At 38.9% G+C, this 21,292-nt stretch overlaps 2 protein-coding genes across 2 annotated transcripts in view; both read right to left on the bottom strand.

The window, feature by feature from the left end:
• Positions 1-12,904, bottom strand: part of LOC131315524 (uncharacterized) — a 45,531-nt gene extending 32,627 nt beyond the window's left edge. Inside the window, exon 1 of the mRNA XM_058344632.1 lies at positions 11,864-12,904. Coding sequence (XP_058200615.1) covers positions 11,864-12,740 — 877 coding nt within the window. The 5' untranslated portion in view covers positions 12,741-12,904. The remainder of the gene's footprint in view (positions 1-11,863) is intronic.
• LOC131315528 (uncharacterized) lies at positions 1,198-5,367 on the bottom strand. The gene is made up of 3 exons (XM_058344636.1): positions 3,853-5,367; positions 2,626-2,739; positions 1,198-1,761 (listed from the first exon to the last, which is right to left on the bottom strand). Exons 1-3 carry the CDS (start codon positions 5,108-5,110, stop codon positions 1,325-1,327), a joined length of 1,809 nt encoding a protein of 602 aa, XP_058200619.1. The 5' UTR covers positions 5,111-5,367; the 3' UTR covers positions 1,198-1,324.
• Positions 12,905-21,292: the final 8,388 nt, after the last annotated feature.

A 21,292-nucleotide genomic window follows, 5' to 3' on the forward strand; every position in this document is an offset into this window, starting at 1 on the left:
TTTAAAAGAGGTATGATGGATAATGATGTTTGCCCCAGGTGTTCCCTTGGCTCTGAGGATATAGACCATCTTTTCAGAAGATGTGCTAAGTGAAAGGAATTATGGGGACACATCTTGAAAAGCCGTTTGTGGAGGGAGAAAGAGGATAGACCTATGCCTGAGCGGATCCACCTACACTCGATTTCAAAAAAAGTGGTGGTCTGTGGAGAACTTTAAATTTGCCTTGGAGCATACTGTTTTGCGTAACTATTTGGCAAATTTGGAAGGATAGAAACAGGAAAAGTTTTGACAATTTAGATCCTGTGATTTCAGTAAGCACCAAGGCAATAGTTTCCTACACCACGGAAATTGTACAGGCCTTCCAGTCCCCCCTCACAAATGGCTGCACAAGACCCATGCTAATTAGTTGGGCACCACCATGTGCACGTACAACTAAGCTGAATACAGATGGATGTTGGAATCAAACAAGTGGAAGTGCAGGCTTTGGAGGCATATTCAGAGACACCAAAGGAGATTGGAATCTGGGGGGTACTATGGCAAACTCAACTGTGAATCAAGCTTGGAGGCGGAAATTTGGGGAATTTATCGAGGCCTAGCCATAATCCTGGAGAAAAGTCTGACCAATATTAAGATAGAATCAGATTCCATCATAGCTGTGGAGTTAATCAATGGGGGAAACTCGATTAATCATCCCAACGTGCCATGATCAATGATGCCCATGCCATTATGGTGAGAACCGAAACAATGCTGAATCATACTTACCGTGAGGAGAACCAATGTGTTGATAGCCTTGCTAGGATTGGAGCTCAACAAAATGAAGATCTTGTGGTCTCGGTGGATCAACCACTCTTGATCAGAGAGTTTACGATGAGCGATAGCCTTAATCTAAGGCAGTTCTTGGACTAGATAGGATTTCCTTTTGCTGGTTTGTAACTATCTCCTAATGCTTGCACTACTGTTGCAAAAACTGATGTTCTAATATTTTATATAATTCCGAAGCACCAAAAACAGAAAAAAAGAAAAAGAAGCATCTCTAGCGTTGTTGTTCCGCTCCCTTTCTTTGTTGCCAGTCTTCATCCCAAACAAAGCTAAACAAAACTGGAAATTTTCAAAAGCCATAATCGGAGAACACAGCCTACAGCATACCTACCTACCTGCCTTTTGAAGCACTAAATTTAAAAACAACTCAAAACCAAGTTATTGGAGAATCTCTAAATGCACTTCTCGTATGCAACAGATGCGGAAACGTCCAAATAGTTTGACTGTTTAACTAAGCACTTAATACAGTTGAAAAAACTAGGAGGGGCAACGTGAGATTCATCAGCTACTTTGGCTGAAGAAATACCTCAATAGAATTGATGCCCGGTATGCTAGAACGGGATATATGATCCTGTAAATCCTCATCACAACCTATTAAAATATCGTCATTGTCCTCATCTTTGTAGTTAATGTAATAAGTTCCAGTCTCGAGTTCCAGCCTCTTTTTCACTTGCTGTTTTAGCTCTTCCGTGCCGAATGGCCAAGACAGCTGAAACTTTATCGTATGTTTACCAAATCTTGCCTTCATTGTCACACTTTCTGTGGAAGTAGTAGTTGAGACTTGATTAGAAGGCAAAAGTTTATCAGACTTCAGTTGTGGGATTTGCTCTTTATCAACAACCGTGGGAGATTCGTTGGGGCTAGATTGATTGTGTTCCCCGCAAGGTGGCCAAATGCGGATGCCATGCCCTCGACAAGCTCGCTTCAGTGTGGATAGGCCAACTGCAAAAATGAGGAAGCCAAATGCTCAAAATTCTTCTACTTTTTAGTAACTCCACTCTACATAATTTAGTCACATCCGGCGCCTATCTACCCTTTTAAAGATTTGATCCTTTCATTTTCACAACTCAAATTCCCTTCTGAGATGTATATGGATCTTGATATCAATTTCAAAGTTATTACCACACTTGATTAAAAAAATTAAAGTACATACTACACTTTTTTAAGGGTACCTGTATTTTAGATGGATTAGAATCACATAGACTAGGTTATGGAGATTGAATATTCTCCATTTTCCAGGGGTGAACATTTCCGGTTAGTCCATTGTGTGCTAAACAAGAAACCAAATCAGTGGATACAAAATGAATATTTCGAAAACCCAAACCTATATCCATCCTATCCATGATAGTAACGATAAATCGGACCAATTCAAACCATGTGACTATGATCCGGTTAAAGTTTTGAACCACGGTTCATTTCATCTTGAGATATCATACTTACGAGCCATTTATACCACCAAAAAATTGCACGAAATACTCAAAACAAAACCCTCTTTTAAAATGAACTCAATTAAAAGTCACCATAACTTACTAAAACTCAACATACGCCCTCTATCCACTAGATACGTTTTTAATGAGCGTTCCGCTAAAGTTAATCTATCCATATTTTTGTTGGGTCTCCAAATGTGGGAACTAAAACTCAGGTCTCCATGTTGATGCTCCCATACAGAGCATGGTTGGAGCATGTTTGACTCCGAAAATTTAAGTACTTTTGAAAGAAAAGTCTATCAAATTCGAAATAACAAGCATAAGATATTACCAACAATATCGAGATTTTCATTTCTTGAAAAAGTGTATTTAAGCGTACCTTTAAGATGCTTTGCAGCAACTTTTTGAGGCATTTCCTTACACCGTAAGATATCTTCCAAAGAAATTGCATTTTTCTTGTTTCTTCCCCCACTCCACTTTCCAACTGTCTCAACTGCAACATTGCCAAAATCGTCATCTAGGTAAATCAATAGAACTTTGAATTCAAGAACTTTGTACGCCCTTCTATATCCTATGTAAAAAAAACCATGAACAAAATTGAGATTTTCATTTTTTGGAGGGGTGTATGTATGTGTACCTTCGAGATGATTTGCAGCATCTATAAGACTCATTCCCTCAGTTTGTAAGATATTATTCGAAAGAATTCCAATTCTAACTCCATTTGTTTTCTTGTTTCTTCTCTCTCCCCCTAGATTCTTTCCCTTTGTTTTCCTTTTTCTCAAACACCTGAAATTCAACCGAGCCTGATCTCTCATTACACAATCCCCTATTCCCTCAATGCCAGTTCCAACTGCCTCAATTTCATCATTCCCCCGTGGCATTGCAGCTCACCAATCCAATTAAAAGCTTGCAATTAAATTGATTTGAATGTGAGAGAGTACTCCTATAGTCCCTGTGAATTTAGCATGTAATACATAGGAATATAAATGTATATGCGTATATATCATTATGTTTTTATCTTTTGGAAAAAAGATTATTTGTTGATTAATGTAAAACTATCTGTTGTAAAGCAATTGAACTGTGAATTCATGAATGACCCTAATAAAGAATAATTCCTAGAGTTGCCACTACACGCGATGAATGTTTTAGATATTTTTTTGTTTATTGTGACAAAATAAATTATTTAGATGATGCTTTTAAAATTTTATAATGTTCGTGTTTTTTTGATATTAGTGATACTCCATTTAAATGATGCTTTCGAAACTTGGTGTTGTTCTGTTATTTTATACGATTTGCATTGTTTGGGAAGACTAATTTAACTATTTTACATTTTCGTAAAAATTCATAAAGGACTCAATTCTTATTTTCTCTATAGACCTCCGAAGAGTTAAGCTTGCCTCGACGAAGGTCTCGAGTTTGATTCTCGAAAATATCAAGCGGAGGTAAGAATGTGTACATCAACATTTCCCCAAGTGCTACACATGTGAGAAGTTTGGAGCACTTTATATGCACTTCTAACCGATCTATTTGGACGAAAAAGATGGGGGGAAAAAAACAAGAGCAGAACTGAGATTTTCATTTCTTAGAGAAGCGCATGTATGCGTACCTTTGAGATGCTTTGCAGCATCTTCGCTACGCATTCTCTTATTTTGTGAGATATCCTCGGGAGAAATTGCAATTCTAACTCCATTTGTTTTCTTGTTTCTTCTCTCTCCAACTGGGTTCTTTTCCTTTGTTTTCTTTTTTCCCAAACACTCAGAATTCAACTGATCTGCCATTACACAATCATCCCCTGTTCTCTCAGTACCAATATTTTCAACTGCCTCAACTTCATCATTCCCCACGGCCTCGCTGCACCCCAATCCAAAATCCTCATTTCGGTTCTCTACTTGTGATGTCAGAGCCAACTGCGGCGGCGGTTCTGATCTGTTTTCATTTACGAAGAGTCTAGGGAAAGCGAAAAGATCATCCTTCCCTCCCATGAACCTTATTACCCATTCAGATGCTAAGGAGGCAGATTTGAAGGTGCCGATGTTGAGCCAATTCCACCTGAAATGAAACTCGACCGCCCATTGGCCGCGGCGTCCCAGCCACACTGTTTTGGAGTCGGTGGTCTGAAATATAAGCGATGGTTCCGGAGTCGTAGACAAGCCCTGAATTTCCACCCCGTTGATTGTTGAAGCGTCCCCGATCACTTCCAACCCACCGCCCCTGTACTCCATTTGGGACTGGCGCACTCTCACGGAGCGTAGGACCGACTGGTCAACCATGTCCTCGTACTCTGGTGTCGCACTGTTGAACCTCAAATTTGAATCTTGGGACATGGCGAGCATATCCAACACATCGTCCCTGCTCTGAACTTTTTCATCCATCAACACCGCGAGAAATTGGGCCTGTGATTCTTTGATGTCCTCGCGCTGTAGTTCCAACCCGTTGATGGTTACAAGTCTTCCTGATGGGATCACATCCAACACACCACCGCCCCTGTAATGAATTGTGTGCTGCACAAAATACCCCAAGTCAACGGCCGGCATGCGAACGATGTCCTCGTGCTGTTCATTTTGTGGATAGAATCTCGAAAAACGTGCACTCTGAAAATGAATTAAATCGAACGAGGATGGTTGCGGCGGCGACGCCGGCGGATACGGAGGGAAAGACGGTGGCGACGGAGGGAAAGTAGTTGTGGGCAACGGAGGAGTGAAATACGGGGGCGACGGAGGGAAATACGGGAAATTTGTGGGGCCCCAGAGAGGGGAATATGTGTGCTGCGACGGAGAGGAATTCAACCAGTTCAACTCCTCCTCGGAATATTGTTCAATAGGCTCGTCAGATTCCAATTCTTCAATGTTCCTAAGCCCAACCATTGCCACATTTACCAAATTACTAATTAGAAGAATGGAAAATTAACAGAGGGGGATTGCAATTGGAAGCAAACCCAAGTGAATTAAGTTGTACTCTAAAAATGAAGCGGAACAAGAGATGAGAGGGAGGACCAGAGTGAATCAGGGTTTGATGTGGCCGTGAAAAGAAGAATTGAGGATTCACCCCACTTTTCTAGGGTTCTACCACTACTCCTACCTGCCTCTATGTTTTTAAAGGAAAAAATAATTCTAGCGTACATGAATGGAGAACATGAAAGTCTCTATGTTTTTAAAGAAAAAAAAATACTAGCGTACATGAATGGGAAAAAACAAAAGGAGGGCTCGATCAGATCAGTTTTTAATAAAAACGTTACTATAGTATTATTTTTATCAAAAATTGATTTGATCGAGTCCTTCTAGGTCATTTTTTTTGTCGATGTCTCTCGAGTACCTTTAAAATCATGTTCTAAACACATTGAGCGGCTCAGATGATTGAAATTTGGTCGGAAAAGAGGAGAAGAGGGGACGCCCTTAACTAAAATAAAGGTACCCTTATAAGAAACTAGCTGATATATATGTATATATATATGTATATATATATATATGTATATATATATATATGTATGTATATATTAGTCTGGATTCAGTTAGGATGCCCTGACCGTAACTTAGGTCCGGACCACGTTCACAGTCGTTGGATTGTATTTTCAATTATCCGGATTCGCTGGCAATTTTTGACCTGTCATAAACCATCTGCAGATTCAGACCATTGAAAACACAATCTAACGGCTGTAAACGTGGTTCGGACCTAAGTTACTGTAAGGGTGTCCTGACCTGATCCTATATATATAATAATATATAGACAAATTATCCAGTGAGGGACTTACCAGCCTACCATGCAGACCTCCCATTTCCCGAGCAAATTTCGATGATCCGAGCCACTCAAATTGTGCAGAACGTGGTTTTAAGGGTATCCGCAAGAAATCAGCAAAAAAAAAAAAAAAAAAACCGGAAATGACTTGATTTGAGCAGTTTTTATTGAACCGTTCAATGAAAACTACTCCGATCAAGCCTTTCTCGATCTTTTTTTTTTTGCTAATTTCTCGTGAGTATCCTAAAAATCACATTCTGATTACTTTGAGTGGCTCGGATCATCGAAATTTGATTGGAAATGTGAGGTCCGTATCATAAAACTATTCGGAGTCCCTTAGGGGATCCGGACTGATAATATATATTATCTTTCCTTTCGTGCACGTCAAGATTAATAAAGTTGAAAGAAAAAGAGAGGGATAGATACTACACGCTTAATACAGTTCAGGAAAAATAAGTTGATCAACGCGAGATTCATCAGCTATTTTGACTGAAGAAATACCTCAATCAAATTGGTGCCCAGGAGGCTAGAATGGGAGATATGATCCTGTAAAATCCTCATCACAAGCTATTATAACTACATTCGAGAATCCAAAGAGTCACAATGTTGTAAATTCAAAGTTCAAACAGCTAATTCTAGAGTAGAATAATCTGTCGCAGCGTGTTACTTTAGGTTAAGGAAACTACACCGTGCTTTCTCTATCTATGGGCTGTGGGCAGTGTTTTTCCTTAATGGTTCAAAATCACAGCCTCTCAAATTTCCTACCATGCATTTATGATACCAACTACCAAGAATAAATAAAAGTTTCCATTGTATCGGTCCAAATTACAAGTTACTAGTGGCGAATGAGCCGGACGACCGCTTTACACAAAATTTATCCTTTAATCAGAATCATATTAGTTTTCTTATCTTTAAAACGTAAAAATTAAATAAGTTAATCCGCGTAATGGTTACTAAAAAAGTTCCACGTCCAGCTAACCAAATATTTCTTGAAAAGATATAATCTTCCTCCTCCTCCTATGATTGTATTCATTTATTACAAAAACTAAAAAATTTGGGCGTGAATGGTGAAAAGGGTTATGAAAATCACTTTCTAGAAGACTATTTCTTCGGTTTGAAGTTTCAAAAACACCTGGCAAAGAGTTTACACAGTGACATTGACATCTTTGTTGACTGTTATAGAACACGTCCAAATTGTGCATATGGTACCATTGGGCCACCAATTTTCTTCGGCTTGAAGTTTCAAAAACACCCAGCAAAGAGTTTACGCAGTGACCGACATCTTTGTTGACTGTTATAGAACACATCCAAATTGTGAATATGATACAATTGGGCCACCAATCAATCAGCGGCGGACGCAAGATTTGTACTCTGCAGGGGCTAGAATAAAATAATGTATTTCTAAATTAGACAATCTGTGCATAGATTGTGCACAGTTTTTGTTGTGAGGCCCACCATAAGTCCCACACAAACGATCCGAGCCGTTCATTAAATGTAAAATATTTTTTCAAGGGTCTTCAAAAAAAATAAGCTCAATCTGATACCTAAAGGTGCTCGATTTAATCATCTAACTTTTCATTATCCGGAAATCTGAATGAAAATATGTTCGGATCGAGCACCTATAGGTATTAGATTGAACTGATTTTTTGCGGGAACACTTGAAAAAATGTTTTACATTTAATGAACGGCTTGAATTGTTTGTGTGGAACCTGTGATAGGCCTCACAATAAAATCTGTGCACAGATGTCCGTGTGGTTAGCAGGGCTCTTTAGAGTAAGTCCCAGCGTGTAAGGAAATGAAGGAAATTACCCCGTGCTTTTCCTATGGGCTGGGGGCAGTTTTTCCCGAGAAACTTTTTGGGTATATCCCACGTGATACCCGCTCGGCACATCCGGGCCTTTCAATGTACTTTTGGACAGCTTAGATTGAAATCTTCTCTCTCTCACCGCATCACTCTCTGTCTCCTTTTTCTCTCTCCAAATCCCGAGCAGTTCAAAACCGCAATGAACGATCCGAATGTGCTAAGCGAACACCATGTAGTACTCATCCAGCACTGAAAAATTCTTTCGTTTTTCCTAGCATCTCCGATGCAAGTCACCAAAACAGAGACCCAACCCAAATCTCTATTTTCATCTTTATTTAATTAAAAAAAATGCATATAGAGACTTTCACGGTTCATTCTCACTCCAATCACAAATCTCCATTTTCATATCTAGAATTCCCTCTATTTTCATATCTCATTACATATCCATACCTCTTATCACCCTTGTTCTTTGTCCACCAAAAATCTTATCCGTCCGATAAACGACCCGTTATAGCACCCCTTTTATTGATGGGTTTGGTGTGAAAAGAATCGAGGATTCACACAACTTTTCTATAGGAGTACTACTCCTATGCGACTACTTTTCAAAAGTGAAGTGGAAGGATGTGATGTTTCATTGTTTCCTAAAGCCAAGTGGGAGGATGTTTCCCTACCTTTCTAGTCTTCTTGGATTCTTACAAATAAACAATTGGTTGTTTTTTTGAACTTCCCTAAAGGATCAAAAGATTCAAAAAAACACAACCCTAGGAGATGGTTAGAATTTTTAGTGTAGAATGAGGTTTTTGTTAAAGGCTTGTTTCCGTTACAGGTAGTATGAGTTTTTGCTTCTTGTTTACCTTTTTTTTATTAGGTTGTGGTCCTGTGTGCTTTCCCTCTTGAACAAGGTTGAAAATACTCATACCCACATAACTTTTCGGTCACACATCAAGCCTTACGGTAAGATCCACAAATTACGTGAGCGTGGAGAATTGTATTGAAAGACAAAAGTATCCCTAATACTGTTGTTCCCTCTCCCTTTCTCCGTTACCATTCTTCATAACAAACAAAAGCTCAAAAAAACCAAAAAATCTAAAATCCAGAATTGGAGAACATAGCGTAAAACATACCATGTGAAGCACTAAATATTCAGACTATAGCAACAACAACTCAAATACAAAGGTATTGGAAAATCTTTAAATGCACTTCTCTGGTGCAATAGATCTGGAGACGTCCAAACTTTGGCTGTATAACCAAACACTTTTGCAATAAAATATTAAGAAGGGTAAATGCTTTAAGTACCAAGATTAAAGTTGGCCAACGCCAAATTCATGAGCTACTTCGGCTTAAGAAATAGCTCATGACAACGGGAGCCAAGTGGGCTAGAATTGGAGATACATTCCTCTAAATCTTCGTCGCAAGATATTAAAATCAAATCATCATCCTCATCTTTGTAATTGATGTTATAAGTTCTAGCCTTGAGTGACAGCCTCTTTTTCACTTCTAGTTTCAGCTCTACCTTTCGGAACGGCCAAGACAGCCGAAATGCTATTGTTACTTCTTCATACCTTGCCTTGAGCTTCACACTTTTTGTATCAATAGTAGCCGAGACTTGAGTAGAAGGCAGAAGAACCTTATCAGAATTCAATTATAGGGTTTGCTCTTGATCAACAACCGCAGGAGATTCGTTGGGGCAAGTTTGACTGATAAGCTCATGTTCCTTGCGAGGTTGATTAGAAGGCAGAACCGTATCACAATTCAATTGCGGGATTTGCTCTTGATCAACAACCGCAACTGATTTGTTGGGGCGAGTTTCATTGATAAGCTCATGTTCCTTGCGAGATGGCCATCTCTTGATACCATACTCCCGACAGGCTCGCTTCAACATAGATCGGCTAACTAAAAAAAATAAGAATTGAGAAGCTCAAAATTCTTCTGCGCGAGTATCTCCAACCTACATCTCCATTTTGCAGAATTAATTCAATATTTTGTTTTATTTCAAAAGTACATTTAGAGTGTATCACTATTCACACGTTCTAAGTTGAACCACTAATTCCAATGTTTATTTGTAGTCCCTACGTTTTAAAGATACAATACTTTCTTTGTGGCAATCAAATTCTCTTCTTGAATATATGGAACGGGGGGTTCCGCTGTCCCTCCCACCTGCTGTCCCGGCCAAGTGGCTGAGTGAAGCCCGCTCTGGTCTCGCTTTGATGATCGAAAATGGTCACTTTTGCTCAGGCACTTAATGATATCCGAACAAGCTGATTTTTGGCAGAGTTATTTTACTCGACGAGCTCTGTGGATATCCGATTGAACTTATTTTTTGCAAAGTTATTTTTACTCGATAAGCTCTACGAAGTAAACGCTTCCGATTATCAAAGCAAGACTGGAGCGGGCCCCACTCAACCGGGGCAGCAGGTGCTGTCCCTCAATGGGGACAGCTGAGCCCACAAGCCCGTATTGATATCATTTTGAAAGTAATTACTACACTAGATCCAAAAAGAAAGTAAACTATCCTGCTTTAATGGTACCTTTTCTTTTTGATAGATTAGATGAACATAGACTAGGTTATACACATTTCTTTCAGTGGTGAACAAGGCTCGTATTAGTTCTGTTTTATGCCAAACTAAAAACCAAACTAAGTCGTGGGGATTTAATGATTTAAGAACCAAACCTATCCATGAAAACGACGAACCAGACCAATCCAAACCAAACCATTTTAGTGTTAGTTTGTTCCAGTTTTGAACCACAAATACCAGTGTAGATATCATATGTACGAGTCGTTTATACCACTTACAAATCGCATCTGATACTCGACACAAACCCCTTTTTAAAAATGAGATCAATTAAAAGCCACCAAATATTATGAAAATTCAGCATGTACATCCTCTAGGTTATACACGTTTCTCATATAAATGGAGAATGAATCTCCATTTTCAAGGGGTGAACATTGCGGGTTAATCCGTTGTGTGCTAAACTATAAATCAAATCAATAGATACAAATCGAATATATCGAAAACCCAAATTAACCTATCCATCCTAATGACGAACCGGACCAATTTAAAACATTTGACTATGCTTCTGTTACAGTTTTGAACCACGGTTCGTTTCATCATTGAGTTTACGAACATTTGACGAATGGTTCGTTTCATCGTTTCATCTTTGATCTGGTATAATTTTGTGTTTGTCTCCAAATATAGCTTGTAAACTGGAGGTCTTCTACTGCGAGTGGGACAGAACATGATAGAACTAAAAGCGTTTACGTTACTAGGTAAATTGACAGTAATTGTATCCTTGTGAGTTGTGTTTATTTGAACATGCTAGCCGTTAATAGTTTTGAATGGGAGAGAGTACTCCGGTAAATTTACTGTATAGTATATCTATAATTTAATTTTCAAGTTTTGAGGAAAAGATTATTTGTTGACTAATGTAAAGATGTATGTAGTAAGCAATTGAACTTTAAATTCACGAATGACCCTATGAAGAATATTTCCTAAAGTTGCCACTGCACGCGATGGATGTTTTGGATTATTTTTTTTTGTTTAATAAGAAACAAATTTATATTATTTAGATGATGAATGCTTGAAGATATACTGTGTGAAGCAAGAAAATATTTTGAAATACGAAGGGACTTTCGTTAATTTCATTATGCTAAACGAGATGAGTGATATTTAAAATGATCGATGCTTTTAAAATCTCATAATGTTCATGTTTTGGAGAATAGTGATATTTAAGTGATGCTTTTGAAACCCTGTATTGCTCTATTATTTTTCAAGTATTTGTATTGTTTTTTGAAAGGTAATTTATCTACTTAATCTATATTTTGATTGTAAAAGTTCATAAAGAACCTCAATTTTTATTCTTGCTTTAGAGCACCAAAAAGTTAGGCTGGCCATGACTAAGATCATGAGTTCGATTCTCTTAAATAGTCTCCCCGCTTGCAGCTACATCAACATTTTTCTAAGTCCTACACATGTTGGAGTTTGGAGCACTTTGTACGCCCTTCTAACCTATCTAGTTGGAAAAAAAAAAAGCAAGAACAAATTGAGGTATTCATTTCTTGAAGGAGTGTATGTATGTGTACCTCCGAGATGATTTGCAGCATCTTTAAGACGCATTCCCTTAGTTTGTGAGATATCCTCTAGAGGAATTGCTATTCTAACTCCATTTGTTTTCTTGTTTCTTCTCTTTCTCCCTAATTTCTTTTCCTTTGCTTTCCTTTTCCCCAAACACCCAGAATTCAACCGAGCCTGGTCTGCCATTACACGTTCCCCTGTTCTCTCACTTCCAGTTCCAGCACACCAATCCAAATCCTCAACTAGGTTCAATTCTTGTGTTGGCGGTGGCAACTGCAGCGGCAGTTTTGATCTGTTTTCATTTTCAAAGAGTCCAGCTAAACTAGTAAGATTCTGCCCACCCCACCTTTGTACCACCTCATAAGCTAAGATGGTGTCCTCCACGGTTGTGAAACTACCAATGTTGAGGCGACTACACCTGTAACGAGCCTCGGCCGCCCATTTTCCGCCGTGTCCCAGCCACAGTCTAAAGGAGTGCTTGGCCTGACAAATAAGCAATGTTTCCGGAGCCGTAGGCGAGCCTTGAGTACCGACTCTGCATTCCAGCCCGTTGAGCTTGAAAACTGCCCCTCCAAAGATCACATCCAACTCACCGCCCCTGTTCTGAATTAGTTGTTGCACCATGCCCGCAACTTCGAAGACCGTCTGGTCAACGATGTCCTTGTCTGGTTGTTCCAACCAGTTGATCCTCCTTAATGTCGCTTCTCTCTCATCGTAGTCCTCATGTTCCAATCTGTTCTCCACCAACGACTCCATGCCTTTGGGGCACCACGCCCAGCGCCCTCTCCATTTGATCCCAATCACCGAACTTGTTAAACATGTAAGACGCAAAGTCGTCGAACAGCAGGTCAAAGATGTTCCGGCCTTCCTTCCAGTTGAGCACATGCAACGCACCGCTCTTGTCCCCAAGTATGTGCTGATAAGACAACGCCAAGCTTATGTCCTGTTTATTACTAGTAGAAACCAAAAAAACAGTTGGCATCGGTCGATACAGAGGGAAATATGTGGGCGACGACGGAGGGAAATAGAAACAGGTCATCATCTCTTCCACGGATTCTTCTTCAAAACCCATATTCGATTCTTCAAAGCCCTGATTGTTCATCCTCATAATTCCATCTCCTCTGGGCCTCCAATCTGACGCCCATAGTTTTAAATATCGGCCGATACGGTACGTATCGGCCGGTTCGTACCGGAATTTTCGACTCCCGGTTCGGATATAGGCCGATATATCGGTGAGATTGAAATTCACAGGCGTATCGGCCGGTTCCCGATACGTATCGGTCTGTAACCGATTTTTGGACCGGTACGGCCGATACAGCCGTTATGGCCAGTACGTATCGGTTCTGAAAAAAAAAAAAAAAAAACAGAAAAAACCAAAAAAACAGAGCTAAAAAAAAAATAGAAAAAATCAAAAAACAGAGCTCCTTCCACACATATGTATATATTTGCTTCCACGTCATTCATGTACGTATCGGTACCTCCACGTCATTTATTCTGGCATTGAAGTTGTATTAGCAAAATTATGTTTGACTTAAAAGCTATGAGTTTGAAACTAGTTGTGGCTAGCGATTATGTAATGTAAAACCTCTATGGTGTGTTTATTTTAATGTCTTCATCTTATTTTTGCTATTTATGTCAATTATATCGAAACTTATAATGTTGCATTTTTCTCATATTTGTAAAATCTTATTGACTTGCGAGTTTTGATAAATTATCGGATATTTCACATGAAGAGAATGGGCTATTACATGTCTTAAACTAATTAAAATGTGATAATTTAAGCCAATGTTTGGGGCAACAGTATATTTTTCAAGTTTTATACATGTTGCTGATGATTTTTAAAAATTCACGACCGCGACACCCGATTCCCGCGACGTATCACCGATATGTCCCGATACCGATATACCGCGACGGCGACCGATACCGCGATTTAAAACTATGCTGACGCCTCGCTCCAGTTCTGACGTAGCTGCTGCTGCGGCTACAACGCCGAGTCTCCGGCCAAGTACGGTGCCAGGTCAACGATATCGTCGAGTCTCCTCGGATTGTACGTGGATTGGTTAGACCCTTGATACTGCATGACCGTTGAATTGGACGAGGGTAGAAAAGCCCGTGGGGTAGAAAAGCCGGTGGCGGCGACGGAGGGAAGCACCGACCACCTAGGGGGAGGTAAGGGCGACAAATTCAAGCAGAAATCTTCAGTAGCCATGTCCGACTCTCCACTGTTCGTAGGCGCAGCCATTGACACACAGTTACCAAATTCAACCAATAAAAAAAAAACACGAGATTGACAGAGTACTTTGCCTAAATCAAAAGATGAAACGAGAGATTAAAAAAGCTGGAATTTTTTGCAAAACCCAAGTACAATAAAAGAAGCAGCAAAATTTGGCTATGCAGATCCTAATTCGGTTTTGAATATCTGGGTTTGAATCCTAGACCCCTAAGATCATTGAATGGATGGAGAGAGATGATGACAGGGCGAGAAAGCGAGAGTGGCTTTGATGAGGAAAATAACGAGAGACTCGCTGATCAAAAAGAAAAAAAAAAACGAGAAACTCCAAACGGTAACGGGTTGTTTGGATTGAGGAGATGAAGGGAGATCTGTGAGCCCCCTGATTTGTACTCCGTCTCTCCCTCAAATTCGGTGTATGATTCAATTTTTTGGAAGGGAGAGATAAACACTGTAGAGGATCCATGTCTGGTTGAAGGTGAATTTGTGAAGGGGAGGTCAGACCCCGTCGTTGGCAAATCCGAAGTGTTTTTAGACGATTTTACCCCTCCAAATCCCCCTTTATCTTTTCTCAGACTTGTTTTCGTTTTCTGCAAACCAGACCAACGAGAGGGAGAGATCTTCCAGCCAAAAAACTTAGCTGAGGGATGACCGGCGGCGGCGGCAGACGGAATAACCGGCGGCGGACGGGAGAAGCTTTGGGGGAGGTCGGATCTGTGGACCGTGGGTGGGGTTTCTACAAATTTGAAGGCGAAGAGGTAGTGGCGGTGGTGGGGAGTGAAGTGGAAGAGGAAGAGGAAATGGTTCCTGAAAAATGGAAAAATGGTTTCTGCAAACCCATGGGTGGGGTTTTTGGAAATTGGAAAGGGAACAGAGAATAGGTAGTGGCAGTGGTGGGGAGTTGGTGGAAAATATTAGAGTAATTGTAATTTACCCTCCATCCCAATTAACTTGTCTCAATTTTATTTTAACTGGATTAAAAAACTTGTTATATCTTTAAAGTGATAATGAATTTTATATCCAATATGAATCTTGTTTGATAGATATCGATTTGTTCTATAATTTAATGTTTTCGAAATCACCTAAAGTATTATAAATTATAAGATATAATTAATTAAAAAGTGACACGAACTCCAAAAAATGTCAAGTAAATTGGGACGGAGGGAGTATTTCAGAATAAATGAAAAATATCAAGTAATTGTAATTAATTTGAAATAAAACCAATTTTGAGCATCAAAAATCAAGGGGGGCAATTTAGTCATTTAACATCTAATCCCATCATATATACCTTTCATATTCTCCTTTTCAAAAAACCTTACAAACACCTCATTACAAATTCACCTTTCTTAACATATCACCCTTCATTATATATCTCCATTCAAATCTTCCCTCATTTTATATCCATCCAAAACAAATCCTTCATCCAAACGGACCGTAAAGTAGTTGATTCTGCAACTCCTACCCCTCACAACTAGGCCTGTCAATGGACCGGATCCAATCCGGATCCGATCCGAAAAATTCGATCCGGATCCGGACCGATAATCCAATAATCCGAATCCAGTAATTCAATACGGATCCGGATCGGATCGGATTAAATCCGTTATCAATCTGAATCCGAACTTTATTTTTAATTTTTAATTTTTAATTTTTTTCGGAAAATATTTTTTTTTGAAAAAAAAAATTGTATTTTTTTGAAAAATATATTTTTTTTGCTAAAATTTTTGAAGTAAAAAAAGTTTTCAGATCGGATCCGGATTTTTCGGATTCGGATCCGGATTACCACTATCGGATTTGAGTCTTATCAGATCCGGATCGAATTGGGTCTTATAGGATTCGGATCCGGATCTGTCGGATCCGGATCGAATCCGACCCATTTACAGGCCTACTCACAACCGCTTTTATAGTGATGGGTGTGATTTGGTCTTGTGAATTTCCCAAAGGATCAAAAGATTCAAATAGTCAGAGCAAATGAGACACACGGCAGTCGTCGGCACATGACCATGACACCACCAAAAAGTCTAGCCACAGCTTTAAAACATAATAGTTGAATACACAGACTCATATGCATCAAACAGCTCTGGACAGAATTGTGTTTTAAAGTTGGATCCAGATCGTCCAAGGGGCGTGACTTAAGAGTTACGAGGCACTCCCTTGTGTCCACCCTAATGGCCCGTTTGGATGGATATAGGAGGGTGGATTTGATCAGAGTGAATATGTAATGAGGGTGGATATATAATAAGGATAGACACTAAAAAATCCAAAATTTGTATACGAGTAAGCTGGACATTATCTGGTTAGTTTGAGCCATTCTCCGTTTGGAACTTAATGAAAGGAAAAGAAAAGAGAGGAAAAATTTACTATTCACAAAACGTAAAATTTTATTTTCTTCTCTCTTTCTTCCAACCATACAATAGAAGAGAAATTTTTTAAATTTTCCTTTCTTTTCCTTGAATTCCAAACAGAGCCAAATTTCGGGAGGTTTTCATTGTGTTACCAGATAATGAATTTCATCGGTGTGTGTAGTAATGTAGTTGCCAACAAATCACATTTTCCGTCATTTGAATCTCATCTTCTCATGAGGCAAGAAATATGCGTAGCTGTCAAGCATGTTTTGAAATCAATTCTGTGGCATCATTCAGAGAAGAATGCTATTTGATTTGGTGTTGGAGAAAACATATGCAATAGGAATTTTTTGAGAGAATAATAAATCTAAATAATATTCATCGATCAAATATACAGAATCAAATAAATAGAGAAAGGAAAAGAATAGTCTGTAGGGTAGTCGATGCACGTGATAGCACTCTCCTAAGAAACAATATATCCCCTCTTGCACAAGGTTGAATGGTACTCCTTCCCTAAGATACATCGACCTTCAAGTTCTTTTCTGTGCAGTGAATTGAACTCATGAACCGATAGTTTCCCGACACTCGAAATCCAAATATATTTTTGTACCAAAAATCTATATATATGAAAGAGGATGGCTGAAAGTATTTAGTTCGGAACAGAAATCAACAGGTATCAGTGTGTAAGTTTGTAAAGCAAGAGAGAGAGTTTTTGATAGAGTTGAGCACTGTTCTCTTATATAGCGGAAATAACAAAACAGAGGTTTTATATGCATTAATAAAACGTAAGTTTGTTATGCTAATAGATAGAGGTCTCAAAACTAGGAGGAAAAATAGGAGACCTAGTCAAAGTGGTTTTCAACAAACACTCTCATTTTAAATCTAACTGTACATCCCTATAATTCCTCCTCAGAACCCACGTTATCAATGCTAACGTAAAATTAAAATATTAAATTATCATACATGAAGTCATGAACCAAATGTAGTTCCATCACCTGATTCTGTATTTGTTGTTGCCCTTTGTTTCCTTATCCAAGACATACATCCATAATGCCAATAAATGACCAAGAATGAATTCAGTTCCTTGAATATTTTACCGCAGCTACATGCTGGTGGCAGCAATTTCATTCTCAGCGCCCGTCCTTTCGGTGCAACCTTAGAGTACACTTCAAGTATTGCCCGCAGTAGGGCGCCCGGCGATTCAAGTTCTGGTGATAGTTCTTTGAATTTTCCTAGCTAGCTCAGATGTCGGTTCTGAACGTGCAAATATGCAAGTAAGAACAAGTGTATGGGGACAGGATTGGTGCGACACAACTGATGGATCCAGGAGTCCCTACCCTACAAAGCAGGATGCCCTGATTCATAAACCTTTAGAATCAAATGTAGCTCTTGATGTTCACCAAAAATTTCTTGTAGTGTTCGACATTTTGGTCTTGTTACAAAGCAATGTGAGGTTTTTACCTGGGGAGAGGAACCTGGGGGAGACTTGGTCATGGAATTGCAAAAGATTTCAGTCGCCCTCGTCTTGTTGGTATTACAAAAATTTTGAGCTTTTGCTTCCTATTGCCATATTGTAGGGAAGTGTTTAAGGGCAAAATGTGATGCCCTTGGTATAGCTTTATTTGAAAGAGGAATCAATCAAAAGCCAGGGGACTTGGAACTTTATTACAAGACAATGGTTACTGCTTTGTTGTGTTATTCATTTGCAGTTAATTTTGTGATGGAGTGGTTTCAGTTATTGTTTTTTAGTTTTGTTTACCTTTGTATGGTTTGGTTGTGGTCCTTAGGAGCTTTCCCTATCGAACAAAGACAGAATTCCCGCATACTCACATGGCTTTAATTTGGACTCCAGCCACATCAAAACCGTCGGATTCACGAACGATGTGAGCATGGACAAGTCTATTACAAAGACAAATTAAGTATCCTTTATCATTGTTGTGCCCTCTCCCTTAACATTCTTTAGCAAGAACAAAGCTCAATAAAACTGAAAATTAAAAAACCAAACACCAAGCAACTGAGAATCTCGAAATGCACTTACATGACAAGATACGCTTATATAGATTGATTTTGAACCAAACACGTGATCTTAGGATAAGCACTCACTACGCCAAATATCGTTTTTACCGACGGTATTATTACCGGCAGTAAAAAAACTGCCGTTAAAAGCTATTTTTACCGGCATTAGTAAAACCGCCGGGAATAACTACCTAAAACGGCGGTTTTTTTAAAAATGCCGTTTTTACAAACTTTTACCGGCGGTTTTTTAAAATACCGCCGGAAATAATAGAATATACGGTTTTTTTAATACCGGCGGTTTATTACTGCCGTTTATAATAATATCGACCCGTATAATATAAATATTATTATTTATCCTACATGACGCAATATGCGAGTCAGCCCAGTTGGTAGCACGCGCGCTATAGGATCCGGAGGTTCCGGGTTCGATTCCTGGGAAAGCAAAAAAATTTAACCACCGATTTTATTGCCGGCGGTTCTTTACTGCCGTTTTTAGTATTACCGGCGGTTTTCTAATGCCGCTTTTGTTTTTCCGACAATTGTTTTCCCGACGGTTTATTTCCGGCGGTTTTTGAACTATTACCGGCGGTTTTGAGTATTACCGGCGGTTTTCGGACTATTAACGGCAGTCTTCTCATGCCGCTAATACTAAAATTTGGCGTAGTGACTATAATTACAATAATTTACTACAGAAAAGAGGGGCAATCCTAGCAAGATTCAAGTTGGTCAACGTAATGAAACGGATATATACTGTAAATGCTCATCACAAGCTATTAAAACCAACTCGTTGACCTCATCTTTGTAAGACATACAATTTGAAGTTTGAGACGATAACAATAGCAACTCAAATACCAAGCTATTGGAGAGTTTCTAAATGCACTTCTCCGGTGCAATAGGCCTGGACTGTATAACCAAACACTTCGACGTACAGTCAAAAATTAAGTGGGCTAAATGCTTAACACAATTTTGGGCTCAAGAAATACCTCAATCGAATGGGTGCCCAACCGGCTAGAACTGGAGATATAATCCTCTAAATCCTCATCGCAAGCTATTAAAGTCAACCCATCATCCTCATCTTTTTATTTTTGATGTAATAAGTTCTAGCCTCCAGTGGCAGTCTCTTTTTCACTTGTTGTTCCAGCTCTACCGCTCGCCATGGCCAAGACGGCCGAAACTTTTTTCTTACTTCTCCATACCTTGCCATAATAGTCACATTATTAGAACCAATAGTAGCTGAAACTTGAGTAGAAGGCATCAGCATATATAGGAATTCGTTGGGGTGAGATTGACGAATATAAGCTCGCATTCCTTGCGAGGTGGCCATCTCTCGATACCATACTCCCGACAGGCTCGCTTGAACATAGATCGGCTAATTGCAAAATAAAGGAAGCGAGAAGCTCAAAATTCTTCTATGGAGCAACTTCAACCTACATCTACATTTTTTTAGACTTCAGCATTTAGTCTTATATCAAAAAGTAAATTTAGAGTGTATCACTATTCACACGCTATAAGTCAAACCACAAATTCGAATGTCTTATTTAGTTATTTGTAGTCTCTACGTTTTAAAGATTCAATCCTTCCTTTTCTAAAACCAAAATCCCTTCTTGGAGGTACATGGGATATTAATATGATTTTCAAAGTAATTAATTACTACACTACATCCAAAAAGGAAGTAATTACTTTACTGTTCGAATGGCACTTACTTTTTTTGATATTAATAGAAGAACTCTGCTTGAATCTAATTTTAAAAAAAAATCTTTCTATATAGAGCCAAAAGGAAGATTAGAAAGAAGAAGCTTATCTCCGAGTTTGGAATGAAGGCGGCCACAGTCAAAAAGAAAGCTAGAAAAGTCTCTTCTACTTCCATTTCATCTCTAGACATTTCAGAATAGGAATTCTCTTTTTAAGAATGCGCATAGGGTGATGGACATAGGGGAAACTTTGGGCATTTTAGAGAGAGGAGGAACTTTAATTTAAAGAAATTTGTCGAAATGGAGGATGCCACATGCAAGAGCGGAAAGGATCAATAGTCTAGGCATTCTCAACAGTCTTGATCTAGAGGAAGATGATTTTTTGGAGTAAGTTGATGATGATCTCAAGGAAGGAGCCTCTCTCTTTCTTGAATTTTAACTCCGGGGTCCGGCGTTGTTTTGGTGTGTTTCTCTTAGCGTTCTTTTTGGTGTCCTTTGGGCTTTAGTGTGTTTTTGGTGTTTGTTATGGAGTTTTTAAGGAGGTGTGAGGCTTTCGCTTTGCTTGAGGTATTTTTGATTGGCTTCTTGTCATCCTCTTTGGTTTGGTTCTTGGGTAGTTTTTTTGCCGGTGTGTCAGAGATCTGTTTAATCTTTGTATTTTATGTTGCAGTGGTGCAATGATTCGCGATAAAGTATCAGTGCAATCTGAATTTTTTAAAGTTGTGTGCTATGTTTGAACAAAGTAAAAGGGGGCAGATTCCACTCCGTGCCTTGCCTATGGTATGTTTGATAACCCACTACATAAGTCCAAACACGTTCAATTGACATAGTTTTAATTGACAAAACCCAAAGATGAAAGATATTAATAAAGAAGATATAAATATCTAATTTTTAAAAACTCTAAAATATCCTTAAGAAATATTTTTTGAATTTGTTTGTGAGAATTAGTTACATGTGTAATTTTAGAATTATCTCAACGTTTATCTTGTATGAAAATATCTTTGTACTAGAATCTTAAGGTATGCAATACGTATCCTGTTACGATCCATACAATTAAAAAAATGATGCACGACTTAAAAACACTAGTCATATGCATCTTCTATATAAAATGGTGATCCATCTCCATTTCAGCATTTCAGCATTGAGTCTCTATAAATA

This window comes from Rhododendron vialii, chromosome 2a (genome assembly GCF_030253575.1).
Source record: "Rhododendron vialii isolate Sample 1 chromosome 2a, ASM3025357v1".
Classification (NCBI taxonomy): Eukaryota; Viridiplantae; Streptophyta; class Magnoliopsida; order Ericales; family Ericaceae; genus Rhododendron; species Rhododendron vialii.

What these genes read in the sequence shown, in the direction of transcription:
- LOC131315528 (XM_058344636.1), bottom strand. Translation starts at nt 5,110, where the DNA reads ATGGTTGGGCTTAGGAACATTGAAGAATTGGAATCTGACGAGCCTATT. An exon ending in TGCTGCAAAGCATCTCAAAG is followed by an intron (nt 2,740 to 3,852) that starts GTACGCATACAT and finishes GCAATGTTGCAG; the next exon opens with TTGAGACAGTTGGAAAGTGG. An exon ending in TGCTGCAAAGCATCTTAAAG is followed by an intron (nt 1,762 to 2,625) that starts GTACGCTTAAAT and finishes TCATTTTTGCAG; the next exon opens with TTGGCCTATCCACACTGAAG.